General features: G+C 44.1%; 1 protein-coding gene across 1 annotated transcript; it reads right to left on the reverse strand.

Moving 5' to 3' along the window:
* Window positions 1-2,815: 2,815 nt before the first annotated feature.
* Window positions 2,816-8,363, reverse strand: LOC132818230 (G-protein coupled receptor 4-like). The gene is made up of 3 exons (XM_060829009.1): window positions 8,245-8,363; window positions 3,175-4,139; window positions 2,816-2,928 (listed from the first exon to the last, which is right to left on the reverse strand). The coding sequence occupies exons 1-3, from the start codon at window positions 8,361-8,363 to the stop codon at window positions 2,816-2,818; spliced, it is 1,197 nt and encodes a 398-aa protein (XP_060684992.1).
* Window positions 8,364-18,572: the final 10,209 nt, after the last annotated feature.

Consider the following 18,572-nt stretch of genomic DNA (forward strand, 5'->3'; position numbering starts at 1 on the left):
GGTGCTGTGAGGCTACTAACCACTGAGCCACTGTGCACTGAGCTCCCGTGGGGGAGAAGGTGGGGGTGAGCTGCCTTCTTGAACTGCTGCAGTCCATGTGCTTTGGGCAGAACCACAATTTCCTTGGGGAGGGAATTCCAGGATTTTGACCCAGTGACACTGAAGGAACGGTGATATATTTCCAAGTCAGGACGGTGAGTGGCTTGGAGGGGAACTTGAAGGGGGTGGTGTTCCCATGTATCTGCTTCCCTTGTCCTTCGAGATGGAAGTGGATGTGGGTTTGGAAGGTGCTGCCTGAGGATCTTTGATGAATTTCTGCTGTGCATCTTGTAGATGGTCCACACTGTTGCGACTGAGTGTTGGTGGGGGAGGGAGGGGGCGTTTGTGGATGTGGTGCCAATCAAGCGGCTGCTTTGTCCTGGACGGTGTCAAGCTCCTTGAGTGTTGTTGGAGCTACATCCATCCAGGCAAGTGGAGAGTATTCCATCACACTCCTGGCCTGTGCCTTGTAGATGGTAGACAGGCTTTGGGAAGCCAGGAGGTGAGTTGGATTCCTAACCTTTGACCTGCTCCTGTAATCACTGCATTTGTGAGGTGAGTTCAGCTGGGTTTTTAAATCTATGGTAACCCCAAGGATGTTGATAGTGTGGATTCAGTAAAGGTAACATCATTGAATGTCAAAGGGAGATGGCTATCTTGTCTTTAACTGGAGACCATCATTGCCTGGCACTTACGTGGGTGCAAAGGTTACTTGCCACTTACCAGCCCAAGCCTGGATATTGTCCAGATCCTGTTCCCCTAGAAAGTGAATTGCTTCAATATCTGAGGAATCGCAAATGGTGCTAAACATGGTGCAATCATCGGCGAATATCCCCACGTCTGACCTTATGGTTGAGGGAAGGTCATTGATGAATCAGCTGAAGGTAGTTGGGTCTCAGACACTACCCTGAGGGACTCCTGCAGAGATGGCCTGGAGCTGAGATGACTGACCCTGTTTAGCCATAATCATCTTCCTATGTGCCAAGTATGGTTCCAACCAGTGGAGAGTTTACCCCAACACCCACTGATTCCAGTTTTGCCAGGGCTCCATGATGCCACACTCGGTCGAATGCAGCCTTGGTGTCAAGGGCAGTCCCTCTCCCCTCCCCTCTGGGACTCAGCTCTTTTGTCCGTGTTTGAACCAAGGCTGATTATTGCTGAGCAGGTGCTGCTTGATAGCACTGTTGATGACCCCTTCCATCACTTTACTGATGACAGAGAGTAGACTGATTGGGGGTAATTGATCAGGTTTGATTTGTCCTGCTTTCTGTGTACAGGACATACCTGGGCAATTTCCCACATTGTCAGGTAGATGCCAGTGTTGTAACTGGAAGAACTTGGCTAGGGGAGAGGCAAGTTTTGGAGCACACATCTTCAGTACTATTACCAATATGTTGTCAGGGCCCGTTGCCTTTGCAGTATCCAGTACCTCCAGCTGTTCCTTGATATCACGTGGAGTGAATCGAGTTGGCTGGAGACTGGTATCTGTGACGCTGGGGATCACTGGAGGAGACCGAGATGGATCATCCACTCAGCACTTCTGACTGAAGATTGCTGTGAAAGCTTCAGCCTTATCTATTGCCCTGATGTGCTGGGCTCTTCCATCATTGAGGAATGATGTGGAGGTGCCGGTGTTGGACAAAGTCAGAAGTCACATAACACCAGGTTATAGTCCAACAGGTTTATTTGAAATCAGAAGCTTTTGGAGTGCTGTCCCTTCACCCGGCGAAGTGAGGGAGCGAGACATAGAGTTTATGGGCAGAGAGATCAAAAGGTCATACAAATGGTGAGTGGAGTGTCAGATAATAAGTCTCTTCTGGTGATGAAGAGTGTCAGGCAGTGTGAGTAAAGTGGCAACAGCTGAATAACCAGCGAGGGGATGATGTCTAATCCAAGGAAGTGAGGCAGAGACATCATTACAGATAGTTAAAAGTAAGGTGGTACTGGAGACAAACTAAATGGCTGGAATAACATGATAGTGTAAGAGTCGGATGCTGAGGGTCTAACCAAAGCAACAAGTAACCCAAAATTGTACAAACTAGTTAAGGTAGGGAGATCACAACAAGTTATCAAGTTAATGGTGTCAAAACACCTTGCCACCCTCAGTGCTTCCTCCACATGTTGTTCAACACAGAGGAGTACCAATTCACCAGCCAAGGGAGGAAGGTATGTGGTAACCAACAGGAGGGTTCCATGCCCATATTTAACCTGAAGCAACAAGACATCACTGGGTGCGGAGTCGATGTCAAGGACTCCCAGAGCAACTCCCTCCCAACTATAACCCTACTGTGCCACCACCTCTCCTAGGACAGAATATATCCACGGATGGTGGGGTCTGGGACACTGTCTGTAAGGTGTGATACTGTGAGTAAGACTATGTCAGGCTGTTGCTTGACTCATCTGTGAGACAGTTCTCCCAATGTTGGTGAGGAGGACTTTACAGGGTTGGCAGGGCTGCTTCTGCTGTCGTCTTTTCCGCTGCCAAGACCAAGATCCGTCTGACACTCTGTAGTGATTAATGCAATGGAGTAGCTCGCTAGGTCATTTAAAAGGGAGTTGGGAGTGACTCACAGCACTGTAGGTCTGCAGTTACATGTAGACCAGACTAGGTGATGATGGCAGATTTCCTTCCCTAAGGCGATTAGTGAGCCAGATATTTTCTTTCCCCCAACAATCATTAGACTCTTCATTCTGGACTTTAAATTAAATACAAATTCCACAACTGTTGTGGCAGGTTTCGAACATGGGTCCCCAGGACATTAGCTGAGCTTCTGAATTAATACTCTAATGATAATGCTACTAGGCCATTGTCGCCCTCTGACCAGGTGGAGCCTAGTCGAGAGTCTCCTTGCTCTGTCCAGCCAAGGGTTAAGTTCTGGCACTCAATCTCTGAAAATCGAAGAGAGATTTAACAAAGACACGAGAGGCACATTTTTACACCAAGGGTGGTTTGTGTGTGGAATGAACTTCCTGAGGAAGTGGTGGATTGAGTATAATTATCACGTTTAAAAGACATTTGGATAAGTACATGAATAGGGAAGGTTTGGAGGGACCTAGGCCAGGAGGGCCTAGACAGGTGGGACTAGCTTAGTTTTGGGAATATGGTTGGCATGGAGAGTTTCTGTGCTGTATGACTCTTTAACTCTATCATCTTCATGGCTGTGAACAGGTTCCTAATGTCCTGCCTGGCACTGTCACAAAGCAAGCAATAGATGATGGGGTCAGCGGCACTATTGAGACCAGTAAGTGCAAAGGACACTTTGTAAAAGATGTTTATTTTCTGGGCAAAATGGCAGTTTCCTGGCTCGATGAGACTGCGGATGAGTATGATGACATGGTAAGGCCCGAAGCTGATGATGTAGACGAGAAGCAGCCGCAGCAAGAGGCTCACAATCTTCCTTTTCTCTGTGTCCACCATGGCTGTACTGTCGTTGATTGCACTCAACATGCGCTGAGAGCAAAACAGGAGCAAGGTCAGTGGCAAGCAAAACCCAACGGCAAAGCGGGTGAGATATTCGACAACCAGGCTTGATTTCATTGGATATGTGTCTTCATAGACTGCAGAGAAGTGGAACATGGAAAAGAAATACTGCTGGTAGAGCAGCAATGCATGGCACATCAACTGGAGGACCCAACAGACCACACTGACTATGATGGCTGCCTTGACTGTGCGGAGACTAAAGTACCTCAGTGGATAGACTGTAGCGAGGTAGCGGTCCATGGAGATACAGCAGAGGAAAGCAGGGCTTAAGTACATGGTAGTGTAGGTCACAACGCTAATCAGGTTGTACAACTCCACATTTGCTTGGACATCAAAGTATTCAATGAACCAATAAGGGATGGTGAGTGTGTATAAGACATCGGCAAAGCTCAGATTCAGCAAGTAGACACCAATCTCATTCTCACGATTCACTTGTAAACATGCCACATAGATTGATAGACAATTCCCAGGCAGGCCAACTATCAAAGAGGCCAGGTACATGATGGGGATGATGATACCTTCCACGCTGGAATCGATAGTGCAGCTGGAGTTGTTCTGTGTCACATTGTCCAGCATTTTGAGCTGCATTGACGCCAATGGCTTAATGCCTTTCCATTGCCTGTGGTGAAAACAAAAGCGGACATTTTAGGATTCAATCTGGGCCTGTCTAAATGCTCATTTTGAGTGTCAAGTCATTGAGTGTCTTTAAGACAGAGATAGATAGGTTCCTGGTTGCTGAGGGGATCGAGGGTTACAGGGAGGAGGCAGGTGAATGGCATTGAGAAACATATCAGCCATGATCAAATTGCCAAATGGCTGACTTCTTTTTTATCTTGTGGTCTCGTGGTGTCAGTATATCTTTCATTAGATAATGGATGCAAAACTGTTCACAATATCCCATTGCCCTTCACAAACAAAGTAATGACCGGGCTAGAGAACTTTCAGAACGCAGAAAGCAGCAGTAGGCCATTCAGCCCATCGAGTCTGCTCCACCGGTCAATGAGATCACGGCTGATCTGATAATCCTCAACTCCACTTTCCTGCCCTTTCCCTATGACCTTTGATTTCCTTGCTGATTAAAATCTGTCTCTCTCAGCCTTTCCTGGACTTAATGACCCAGTCTCGACAGCCCTCTGTGGTAAAGTGTTCCACAGATTCACTCATCGCAGAGAGAAGAAATTCCTCCTCATCTCTGTCTTAAATATGTAACTCCTGGCTCTGAGACAATGCCCTTTGGCCCTCGACTCTCCCACGAGGAAGAGCAATCTTTCCACATCTACCCTTCCAAGTCCGACAAGAACCTTATATGTTTCACCTCTCATTTTTCTAAACTTCAATGAGTACAGGTCCAGCTTACTCAATCTCTCTTCCTGGGACTAACCTAGTGAACACTTTGGACTGCACCCTTCTTCAGGCAGAGCGTACTGAATCTGTGGAACCCATTGTCTCAGAGGGCTGTGGAGGTCAAGTCATTGAGTGTCTTTAAGACAGAGATAGATAGGTTCCTGGTTGCTGAGGGGATCGAGGGTTACAGGGAGGAGGCAGGGGAATGGTATTGAGAAACATATCAGCCATGATCAAATTGCCAAATGGCTGACTTCTTCTTCTGTATCTTGTGGTCTCATGGTGTCAGTATATCTTTCATTAGATAATGGGTGCAAAACTGTTCACAATAGTCCAAGTGTGATCTGACTTGTGCCTTGTATAGTTTCAGTAAAATCTTTCTCTTTGAATACGGGCCAACATTCCATTTGCTTTCCAAATGACCTTGGATGCTAGCTTTTCGTGACTCACGGATGGGGACACTCAAATCCTCTGTGCTGTCACTTTCTGCAGACTTTCTCTATTAAAATAATATTCAGTTCCTCCATTCTTCCTGCCAAAGTATATAACCTCACGTTTCCCAATCATTACTTTGTCTGCATCGCTCTGCACATGATCTGTGTTTGCCTTCCTAACTATTTCCGTGTCCAGAGGAACCTCAATTATCCGAGTGAGCTGAGCGGGCAACATTTCATTCAAATAATTGATTTGAATAATCGGAAGCTGTATTGATCGAACGCTGTGCTCTACTGGACAGTTTGTTTAAATCGATAATTTTGATGAGTCTGCTATTTAAGCAAACTAATCTTTGCATTCTATAAATTGCAGGTTAAACTGAGAAAGACTAAACCCTTACCATCATAAAAATATATGGAATCCCAACATTAAACAAGGTCCCGAACAGCTTCTACGATCACAAGAGCATTTGTCAGTTTCCGGGAACTCAGTGTCACGATGGAAGGACAGAAGCACCACCTTACACATGTGTTTACCTTCTCAGCCCATTTCTTTCATTTTCTTTTTGAAAGGTTTGAGACTTCTACAGGCTGGCGTTCACAGAGAACTTATACAAGAACAGAGACATGTAATTCACTTGTGCTCCCTTATCTCAGAAAGAACAGAGGCACTGCCTCATGTATGCATTTACTTTCTCAGCCATTTTTTCATGAATGGCCCAGTAAAGTGATGAGAAATACTTAAAAACACTTATTTTTGCAAAAGGCTGTGTAACTAACCCTTATCTAAAAAATATCCAGTCACTGATGCTTGAGGTACTTGTGTTTCGTTGTTTTTGCCAGTGTTTTCCCATGTTCAGCAGTACAGGGAAATTGAATACCTTTGATGTAATTCTTTTTGTGGCACCTTCAAATCTTCTTTGGATCATCTGAAATTCGGATAACTGATATTTGGATAATTGAGGTTCCTCTGTATTCCACAAACTTGGATGAGGTTTGAGGAGGTATGGTTAATAAGTTTGTGGATGTCACCAAGGTTGGTGGTAAAGTGGACAATGACGAAGGTTAGGTGAAAGTGAATACTGCAGATGTTGGAGATTAGAGTCAAGATTAGAGTGGTCCTGGAAAAGCACAGCAGGTCGGGCAGCATCCGAGGAGTGGGAAAATCAATGTTTCAGGCAGGACCCCTTCATCAGGAATGGATCCTGATAATCCAGTGAAGAAGGTCATACAGCTAGATTTTGATGAACTGGGCCATTGGCTGAGGAATGGCAGATGGAGTTTAATGTAGATTTTGGTAAAGCAAACCAGGGTAGAACTTACACGGTCAATGGTAAGGCCCTGGGGACTGTTATTGAACAGAGGGACTCTGTGTGGCAAGGAGGTCCAAAGACTCATAACCCTCAGAGAGAAGAAATTCCTCCTCATCTTAGTCTGAAACTGGAGCCCCTTTATTCTGAGAGTGTGCCCTCTGGTCCTGCACTCTCCCATGAGGGGAAACACCCTCTCAGCATTGATCCTGTCAAAGTCCATAAGACTCCAATATGTTTCAATGAGATCACCTCTCATCTTTCTAAACTCCAGTGAGTGGAACTCCAGCCTGGCTGGGGATCATCCAAGTGAACCTTCTCTGAATTGCCTCCCATGCAATAACGAGAGAAAGTGAGGACTGCAGTTGCTGGAAATCAGAGTCGAGAGTGTGGTGTTGGAAAAGCATCAGGAAATGATGAAGGGTTTATGCCCGAAACGTCAATTCTCCCACTCCTCGCCTATTGTGCTTTTCCAGCAACACACTCTCAATTCCCATGTAATAATGTCCTTCTGTAATTAGGGAGACCTCTCTCATGCTTTTGAACACCCCTTGCCTCTTGTCTAACTTCTCTCCAAGTGGACAGTCTCACCTTCTTCAATCTATCCTTATTATTGACTCTTTCCCATCCCTTTTCTTGTAAATCGCTTCTGTACTCTCTTCAACGAGGTCACCATTTTCCTATTATATGGTGTCAAAAAATGTACACAGTATTCCAGCTGAGGTCTAACAAATGTTTTGTACAAGTTCAACATCGCTCCTTGCTATTGTACACCATACCTCAATTAATAAGGCTAAGGACATAGTGTGTTTTATAAATTGCTGTCTCCAACTATCCTTTGAGGATCTGTTCCCTTTGTAGAGGAACCTCGAATATCCAACTGAGATGGGCGGGCACTGTTTCGTTCAGATAATTGATTATTCGGCTAATCAATTTTACCTTAAACAATCGGATGCCGTTGGAATATTGCATGCAATTCTAGTCTCCTTCCTATCGGAATGATGTTGTGAAACTTGGAAGGGTTCAGAAAAGATTTGCAAGGATATTGCCAGGGTTGGAGGGTTTGGCCTATAGGGAGAGGCTGAATAAGGCTGTTTTCTCTGGAGTGTCGGAGGCTGAGGGGTGACCTCATAAAGGTTTATAAAATCATGAGGGCATGGATAGGATAAATAGGCAAAGTCTTTTCGCTGGGGTGGGGGAGTCCAGAACTAGAGGGCATTGGTTTAGGGTGAGAGAGGAAAGATATAAAAGAGACCTAAGGGGCAACGTTTTCACACAGAGGGTGGAACGTGTATGGAATGAGTTGCCAGAAGAAGTGGTAGAGGCTGGTACAATTGCAACATTTAAAAGTCATCTGGATGGGTATATGAATAGGAAGGGTTTGGAGGGATATGGGCCGGGTGCTGGCAGGTGGGACTAGATTGGGTTGGGATATCAAGTCGGCATGGACGGGTTGGACTGAAGTGTCTGTTTCTATGCTGTACATCTCTATGACTCTATGAATGCTGTGCTCTCCTGGAGAATTTGTTTAAATCTATAATTTTAATGATTCTGCTATTTAAACAAACTAATCATTGCATTCTGCAAATTACAGGTTAAACTGGGAAGGACTAAATCTTTACCATCACATAAATACCGTATATGAGGGCTGAGCATTAAATGAGGTCCCAAACAGCTTCTACAATTGCAGGAGCATTCATCAGTTTCCGGGAACTCAACATCGCGATAGAAAAACAGAAGTACCGCCTCGTGCATGCGTCTACCTTCTTGGACATTTTTTCATGACCAGCCCGGTAAAGTGATGGGAATCCTGTAAAGCACTTTTGCAAAGGGCTGTGTAACTAACCCTTACCTAAAAAAAATCCAGTCGCTGCTGCTTGGGGTGCTTGTGTTTCTCTGTTTTTGCCCGTGTTTTCCCATGTTCTTGAGTACAGGTAAATCAAATACGCTTACCTCTTTGATGTAAGAGATCATCTGAAATTTGGATAATTGATATTCGGATAATTGAGATTCCTCTGTATACCTAGGTTCCCTCTGGTCCAATACCCATTTTAGAATTGTATACCTTTTTTATTGCCGTTAAATGTTCTTTCTATCAGAGAACATCAATTCTCTGGATTGAAACTCACCTCTCTGTCCTTTGGGAGTTCCACACTGTCCTCCTCAGAGTATACCATCCTTCTAAGTTTAGTATTTTCTACAAACTTTGAAATTGTCCCCTGCACAGCAAGGTCCAGATCACTAATATGTATCAGGAAAAGCTAGGGCCCCAACCCTGACCCTGAGGTACTCCACTACAATCCAGCCTGATAAAAATCCATTGACCGTTACTCCCTGTTTCTATCCCTCAGCCAGTTTTGTATCCATGTTTGTTGGTAGAGGGATTGAGTTTCAGAGCCACAAGGTCATGTTGCAGCTGTACAAGGCTCTGATGCGGCCGCACTTGGAATATTGCGTACAGTCTGGTCACCCATTATAAGAAGGATGTGGAAACTTTGGAAAGGGTACAAAGGAGATTAGCTTTCATGTTTGCCTGGTATGGAAGGAAGGTCTTATGAGGAAAGGCTGAGGGACTTGAGGCTGTTTTCATGAGAGCGAAGAAGGTTGGGAGGTGACTTAATTGAGACATATATGATAATCAGAGAGTTAGATGGGGTGGACAATGACAGTCATTTTCCTTGGATAGTGATGGCTAGCATGAGGGGACATAGCTTTAAATTGAGAGGTTTAGATTAGATTAGATTACTTACAGTGTGGAAACAGGCCCTTCGGCCCAACAAGTCCACACCGACCCGCCGAAGCGCAACCCACCCATACCCCCACATTTACCCCTTACCTAACACTACGGGCAATTTAGCATGGCCAATTCACCTGACCCGCACATCTTTGGACTGTGGGAGGAAACCGGAGCACCCAGAGGAAACCCACGCAGACACGGGGAGAACGTGCAAACTCCACACAGTCAGTCGCCTGAGGCGGGAATTGAACCCGGGTCTCAGGCGCTGTGAGGCAGCAGTGCTAACCACTGTGCCACCGTGCCGCCCAAGGTGATGGATATAGGACAGATGTCAGAGGTAGTTTCTTTACTCAGAGAGAGGAAGGGACGTGGAACTCCCTGCCTACAACAGCAGTAGATTTGCCAACTTTAAGGGCATTTAAATGGTCATTGGATAAACATATGGATGATAACGGAATACCATAGGTTAAATGGGGCTTCAGATTGATTTCATAGGTTGGCACAACATGAAGGGCTGAAGGGACTGTACTGCACTGTAACGTTCCATTGTTATGGATTAGGCCAGACCACTCAAAAGATTCTTAACCAGACAGCCCCAGACCTAACTTTGCAATTTGTTTTGGTAAGTGTATAGTGAAAATTACCCGGAGTAAGATAGCTAGGCTGATGATTAAATTTTAAAACAGATAAAAAATGTATTCAAAAAATTACACAATGAAATACAAATAACAGGATAAAGAACCCTTAAAGAACTCAAACTATCCAGCTATACTTAGCTATGCTGTTCCAAATACACACAACAGTCCCAATAAGCAAACTCCCTTTAAAAACAGTATAAATGGAACAGCTGCTTATAGGTCAAAGTTGAAGGGCAGAAAGAGAGAGAGAGAGTTTCAACACAACTCCCTGTTGAATTTCCCATTTCAAGAGTGAAGTAAAACTGCTCAGCTCAGCTCGAGAGCTGAACACTCCCCTCTCTTTATACAGGTCACTTCTAAAACATGACCACATTGGCCTGAAGTCTCATCTGTTTACATATCACCAAAAGGCCTCTCAAGATCCTTTTCATCTCTGTACCAAACCAGACTGATCAGAGCCTGACAACTACGTGATGAAGGAACAGCCCTCCAAAAGCTAGTGCTTCCAAATAAATCTGTTGGACTATAACCTGGTGTTGGGTGTTTTTTTAACTTTGTACACCCCAGTCCAACAGCAGCTCCTCTAAGTCATATCCTTGAGCCAAGGAACAGCTTTTCGGAAAAAAGGGACGAGCTTTGTGACACCACCCCCCTTAACAACTTAACCATCAGTATCAAAAGATGACTTCATTCTTTACCTTTCAAAAGCCGGTTAGTGGTCTAACCACACATATACACTATGCTAACTAAAACCATGCAAACATGCACAACCACATGCAAATTCAGGCAGCGATACACCCATGACCGAACGCCTCCGTATCTCATTTGAGTCTCGAAAAACCTCAGCAATCACGTTGTCCTGACCTACCACAGGCACTATTATCAAATTGAATGGCTGTAACAACAAGCTCCATCTAAACAGGCTGGCATTTTTGTCCTTAAATTTTTCCACAAATGTCAATGGGTTGTGATCAGTGTATACGATTGTCTCAGATGCATTGCTGGTAATATAAACACTGGAATGTTGTAATGCCAACACCAAGCTTCATGCCTCTTGCTCCACCGTAGAATATTTCTGTTGGTGAACGTTCAACTTCCTGGAAAAATACCTGATGGGTAGAACATAGAACATGGAACAGTACAGCACAGAACAGGCCCATCAGCCCACGATGTTGTGCTGACCATTGATCCTCACTTAAGGTAAATCTAATATACAAACCCTCAAATTTCTGTGACCATATGCATGTCCAGCAGTTTCTTAAATATCCCCAATGACCTCGCTTTCACAACTGCTGCAGGCAACGCACAACTCTCTGCGTAAAGAACCCACCTCTGACATCTCCTCTATACTTTCCGCCAAACAGCTTAAAACTATAACCCCTCGTGTTAACAATTTCTGCCCTGGGAAAAAGTTTCTGGCAATCAACTCTATCTATGCCTCTCATTATCTTGTATACCTCAATTAGGTCCCCTCTCTTCCTTCTTTTTTCCAATGAGCTCAGTCAACCTCTCTTCGTAAGATAAGCCCTCCATTCCAGGCAGCATCCTGGTAAACCTCCTCTGAACCCTCTCCAAAGCATTCACATCTTTCCTATAATAGGGCGACCAGAACTGGACGCAGTGTTCCAAGTGCAGTCTAACCAAAGTTTTTTGGAGCTGCAACAAGATCTCACTGCTCTTAAACTCAATCCCGCTGTTAATGAAAGCCAAAACACCATATGCTTTCTTAACAACCCTGTCCACTTGGGTGGCAATTTTAAGGGATCTATGTACCTGCACACCAAGATCCCTCTGTTCCTCCACACTGCCAAGAATCCTGTCTTTAATCCTGTACTCAACTTTCAAGTTCAACCTTCCAAATGTCAATGGGTTGGGATCAGTGTATTTGATTGTCTCAGATGCATTGCTGGTAATATAAACACTGGAATGTTGTAATGCCAACACCAAGCTTAAAGCCTCTTGTTCCACCGTAGAATATTTCTGTTGATGAATGTTCAACTTCCTGGAAAAATACCTGATGGGTAGAACATAGAACAGTACAGCACTTTCTTTCTCTTCCCTCATCACCCTCATGCAGGAGCACCGCACTGACACTCACACCGCTGGCATCGATAGCCACCTTGAAAGGCTTTGTGTAATCTGCTGTGGATAATATGGGGCAGTGGTTAACACAGTGTTCAGTGTCAAATGCCTTTTGACAGTCCGCCGTCCACTGAAACTTCTTGCCCTTTTTAAATAATTTGGTGAATGGGGCAGCCGCACTGCTAAAGTTCGGCACAAATTTTCGGTAAAATCCACTCAACCCCAGGAACCGGAATACTGCTTTGTTTTGTCGACGGTGTGGAAAATTTCCCAATTACTTTTGATTTGCATCTCATGGGGCCATTTGTCCAGGTCCAATAACATGGCCCAGAAAGATGACTTGGGCCTTGATAAAATTCACTTTCAGCTCGGTTTAACCACCAAGCCTGCCTTCCGAAGATGATCGAGCAAGTCCGATAAATGCTGTAAATGTTCCTTCCATGAGTGACTAAAAATCACCAGGTCATTAATATACACCTCACAGTTGGGTAATCCGGCAATGACCTTATTAGTCAGTCTCTGAAATGTGGCTGGAGTGTTTTTCATACCAAATGGCGTCACTTTGAACTGATATAGTCAATTTGCCATTACGAAAGCTAAGGTATTGCCAGTAGCCTCTGAGCAAGTTAACTTAGAAATATAAGCTACTTGTCCCACTTTTTTGACACAGTCCTCCAACCATGGAATTGGATGTACATCAGTTTTTATAACGGTGTTGACTTTGCGATAGGCCACACATAACTGTAGGATACCATCTGGCTTTGACATCATACTATGAGTGATCTCCAGTCACTGTAACTCACTTTCATTATGCAATTTTGGAGCATGCACTCTATCTCCTTCTGAACCTGTGCCAACCTTTGAGGGTTATGCCTATAAGGATGTTGCTTAATTGGAACAGCATCTCCTGTTTCTACATTATGCACAGTTAGGTTAGTACTTCCAAGTTTTTTTCTGCATATCTCCCCATGTGATAATAATAACTTTCAGGTCATTTCAATTTTTTTGTGGAAGCTAACTCAATAATTTAATAATTTTTGACAACTTCCTCATTGTCCAATTTGATGTGAGGAATGTCCAATTCAGAATCCTCTGAACTTTGTTATTCCTTCAGTGCTGTAATCATTAACACCTTCTCCACTTGCTTCCCTTCCCTCTCAAAATACTCTTTGAGCGTGTTCACATGACACACCCTGTGAGATTTCTTCCTGTCTGGAGTCCTTATCAAGTAGCTCACCTCACTCAATTTGATAAGGTCCACTAAACGTTGCTTTTAAAGGCTCACCTGTTACTGGGAGTAACACCAATGTTTTATTCCCAATTGCAAATTTGCAATTTCTTATCCACTTCCTGTTTTATTGTATGTTGTGATATTCGATTAGATTACTTACAGTGTAGAAACTGGCCCTTTGCCCCACACCGATCCGCCGAAGCACAACTACCCAGACCCATTCCCGTACACCTAACCCTACGTGCAATTTAGCATGGCAAATTTACCTAACCTGCACATTTTTGGATTGTGGGAGGAAACCGGAGCACCCAGAGGAATTCCTCACAGTCGCGCGGAGAATGTGCAAACTCCACACAGAGAGTCATATGAGGTGGGAATTGAACCCGAGTCTCTGGCGCTGTGAGGCAGCAGTGCTAACCACTGTGCCACCATGCCGCCCAGCATATATTTAAATGCTGTCTAGTCAACCCTCCAGCTCTATTTAATCGTTCCCTAAAATGTGACATATCATCCAAATGGGTGGTCTCTGAACTCTGCCTTATTAATTTCTCCTGAATCAGTTTTAACGATCCACTTACTACATGTCCAAAAATTAATTCCAATGGACTGAATTTGGTCGATTCATTTGGTGCAACTTTGATCGCAAAAAGTACAATTGGAATTCCCTTATCCCAATCATCTGGATAATCCTGACCATAAGCCCTCAACATGCTCTTTAGTGTTTGATGCCATCTCTCTAGCGCTCCCTGCGATTCCGGATGGTACGCAGTAGGTTTGAATTGTTTTACTCCCAAGTTATCCATAACCTCCTTGAATAGTTTGGATGTTAAGTTTGATCCTTGATCTGACTGGATCTCTATTGGTAATCTGTATCTCGTAAAAAACTTAAGTAATTCTTCTACAACCTTTTAGCTGTGATGTTGCGAAAAGGGATTGCCTCTGGAAATCTAGGCGACCCATCCAGTATTGTTAATAAATATTTACTCCCACTTTTTGTTTGAGGAAGGGAACCTTTGGAATCAATCAAGACTCTTGTGAAAGGTTCCTCAAATGCTGAAATAGGTATTAAAGGTACAGATTTTATTACTGCCTGTGGTTTTCCAATTGGCTAATATTTATGACACATCTGGCAAAATTTAGATTAGATTACTTACAGTGTGGAAACAGGCCCTTCGGCCCAACAAGCCCACACTGACCCATCGAAACGCAACCCACCCATACCCCTACATTTACCCCTTCATCTAACACTACAGGCAATTTAGCATGGCCAAATCACCTGACCTGCACATCTTTGGACTGTGGGAGGAAACTGGAGCACCCGGAGGAAACCCACGCAGACACGGGGAGAATGTGCAAACTCCACAGTCAGTCGCCTGAGGCAGGAATTGAACCCAGATCCCTGGTGCTGTGAGGCAGCAGTGCTAACCACTGTTCAGTCTAGACCAGTAAAAATGTCTTTGTATTTTAGCCTGTGTTTTCCTCACCCCTAAATGATCTCCAAGTGGTAGCTCATGTGTCACTTGCAGGGCCTCCTTTCTGTACCCTACTGGCAAAACAGTTTAATGAATCTCTGCACATGTCTCATCTGCTTCAATATGTGATGGTGTCCATTTCCTCATTAACACACAGGAATGCATTCACTTTCTTTCTTTGTAAATGCCTTTTGATATAATTGTTTTAACTCCTCATCTTTCTGCTGTAACTCAGTAAGCGTAGCAGAGCTAAATATATTGGCATGTTTACCTATTTGCTCCTTCTCTGTTCCATTTATTTGATCAAAGAAGGTTTTGAATAATATTATGTCAGCTTCCTTATCTGCTTTTGATCCCTCCTGCTTCAGCTTGTTCCTCTGTGATCTTGTGATCACACAATCAGGGAATATTCCTGGATAAACATTCTCCATGTCTTCAGTTGCCTGCATCTCCATTGGCTTTTCAACTAGAGTAGGCAGCACACCTACCAGTGAATCAGCGATATCATTTACAAGGCCAAATTGTACTCCTGGAGCTGAGAGTGTGTCCAGTACTCCTACCACAAATTCCCCACTCTTGTCTGGTCTCTCTAGCCTCACATTATGTAACTGAGCACTTTTTGTCTCACCATGAATTCCTGTTACCAGCACCTTTTCTGGCAATAGTCCTTCAGAAGTACATGTCTCCTCATCCTCCAGCAGTACAGACTGAGAGGATCCTGTGTCCCTTAATACTGTAACCTCCTTACCTACTGCTCCTGCCCGATGTGAATAAACTTTATCCTGGCATGTATATTTTTTAAACAGATCTGGCACTTCCTCCTTAATCAATCTCTGATCATCTTGTACACTCTGGGGCAGTTGTCTAACCTCCCTTGTGTTTTTTTGTTACTAGTCCAACAAAACTCCCAGGCTTGTTCAGTTTTCCTACATCTGACTTTCTCCTCGCCCACCAACACCGTGATTTTGTGTCGCCCACTTTATTACAATGAAACACTGGAGCTCTTTAACTTCTTTGTCCCCCTCAGGGGTTTCTTTTTCACCCTGTGGTAAGTTCTCCTTGTGATCTTCACTGAGATTTACCTTTCCCTTTCCACGTGAGGATTTCTCTTTGCCCCAGTTTCTATCTCTCAGGGGCTGAAATTGATTCTGGAATCCAAACCATGTTTTATGGACCAGCTCATAATCATCAGCCACTCCAGCTGCTGACCTTACTGTTTTAACTCTCTGCTCTTCCACATTGGGCGGCACGGTGGCACAGTGGTTAGCACTGCTGCCTCACAGCGCCTGTAGACCTGGGTTCAATTCCCGCCTCAGGCGACTGACTGTGTGGAGTTTGCATGTTCTCCCTGTGTCTGTGTGGGTTTCCTCCCACAGTCACAAAGATGTGCGGGTCAGGTGAATTGGCCAAGCTAAATTGCCCATAGTGTTAGGTAAGGGGTAAATGTAGGGGTATGGGTGGGTTGCGCTTCGGCGGGTCGGTGTGGACTTGTTGGGCCGAAGGGCCTGTTTCCACACTGTAAGTCTAATCTAATCTAATGAGTTTGCATTACTTCAGGCAGTGAATTTTTGAATTCCTCCAAAATAATTACCTGTCTAAGGGCATCATGGTTTGCTCGATTTTTAAAGCTCTTTTCCAACTATCGAAATTACTGTGTTTGATCCTTTCAAACTCAATGTAGGTTTGACCAGGTTCCCTCCTTAGATTCCTGAAATGTTGTCTACAGGCTTCGGTACAAGCTCATAGGCAGTTACAATGGCTTTTTCACCTCCTCATACTCCCCAGACACCTCCTCTGATAGGGATGTGAATACCTCACTAGCCTCACCTACAAGTTTCATTTGGATCTACATTGCCACTGACAACTGCATTTGTTTAGCTACATTTTCAAATGAGATGAAAAAGGCTTTTACATCCTTCTCACCAGACTTAGGCAATGCTTGAATATACTTAAACAGTTCCTCACTCGGCTTCTGACGACGATGGGCTTGTTCCACCTCACTCTCTTCCTTAATAAGCCTACCCTCAGCCTTTATCTCCAGCCTTTTCAGCTGACTTCCCTTTTTAAGTGTCAGTTTTTAAAGTTTGAAAGCCCTCTCTTTTTCATTCTCTACTCTATCTTTTTCTTTCTCTTCTGCTTTTACTCGTAACTCAAACCATCTCATTTCTGCTGCCCTTTCCTTATCTCTCACCTCTAACTCAAGCTGCTCATTTGCAATTGAATTCTTGCCATCTCAAGAGATTCTGATGGCTTCTCCAGCAAGTTTAAATGCTGAGAATTACTGCTGGAATTATCCCTCCTTTCCTCACGGAAGGAGGCCGGTCCAATTCCAGCTTCTCTGCTAATTCCTGCAGCTTGATTTTATTCACTTTTTGCAAACCTTCCAAAGTCACTGCATCCACTTCCAGAAAACGTTTGGCGACTGAAAGAGCCATTCTTATCCCAAACTTTGTCTACCCAACCCAAACCAATACCCAGAATAAAGACACTAATACATCCCACTCACTGTTTAAAATCCTGCAAAGAGCCCCCAGTCTGTTATGGACTGGGCCAGACCACTCAAAACATTCTTCAGCAGGCAGCTCAGACCATAACTCTGCAATTTGTTTCAGTAAGTATACAGTGAAAATTACCCAGAGGAAGTTAGCCAGGTTGACTTTTAGATTTTAAAACAGTATAAGTGGAACACATGCTTACAGATTGACGTTGAAGGGCAGAAAGATAGAGAGTTTCCACACAGCTCCCTGTTGAACCTTCCAGTTCAAGAGTGAACTAAAACTGCTCTGCTCAGCTCAGCCAGAGAGCTGACCAGTCCCCTCGCTTTATACAGGTCACTTCTAAAACATGACCACTTTGGCCTGAAGTCTCATCTGTTTATATATTAACAAAAGGCATCTCAAAATCTTTTTCATCACAAAATCGTTTTCATCGGACTGATCGGAGTCTGGCCCGGTTTATTGCCTTTCTGAAAAAATCAAGGACAGAGTCTCCTTGAGTGAAGGAACAGCTTTGAGAGAAAAAGGGACTAGCTTTGTGACACTATATTTTATGTTTACTGTCCCTTTTTCACCATGACATTGTCTCACAAGTCTGTTGTGTGTCACTGTATGAAATGTCTTCTGGAAATCCATGTTCACCACATCAACAGCACTACCCTCATTCAGCCTATCTGTTCCCTCTTCAAATAACTCCAGCAAGTTAGTTTCCCCTTGAGAAATCCATGCTGACTCTTCCTAATTAACACACTGTTTCTATGCAACTGCTGATTCTGTTCTGAATAATTGTTTTTAGAATTCTTCTCCGTTAAACAGACTAGTCTGGTTTCCCGAGACTCTGTTTTTGAACAAGGCTGTAATGTTTGCGATTTTCCAGACATTCAGCACGTCCTCTGAGTCCAAGGAAGACTGAAAGATTATGGCACGTGCCCCATGATTTTAATTCTCACTCCCTTCAACCACATTGCTGTGGGTCTGGAGTCACATGGAGGCCAGAGCAGGTAAGAATGGCAGCTTCCTTCCCTAAAGGACATCAGTGAGACAGATGAGATTTCATAACGGTCAACAATCAATTTAACCTGAGGGTCACCAGGCGTCAGGCAAGGGGAAGGGGTCATGAAGGAATGTTCTTCATGGTAACTTCCATCAGTTTGGGAATTTAATGTGTGCTATTGCCATCACTCTGCATCAGAGATCAGCTGGCCAGCCAACTGAGCTAACTGACCCACAGTTACATGGCACTGTGAAGTGCCTTGAATGTTCCTTTACATTAAATCGATCACATGAATATAAGTTGTTGTAATGCATG

The sequence above is a fragment of the Hemiscyllium ocellatum genome, chromosome 8, assembly GCF_020745735.1.
Source record: "Hemiscyllium ocellatum isolate sHemOce1 chromosome 8, sHemOce1.pat.X.cur, whole genome shotgun sequence".
Taxonomy (NCBI): domain Eukaryota; kingdom Metazoa; phylum Chordata; class Chondrichthyes; order Orectolobiformes; family Hemiscylliidae; genus Hemiscyllium; species Hemiscyllium ocellatum.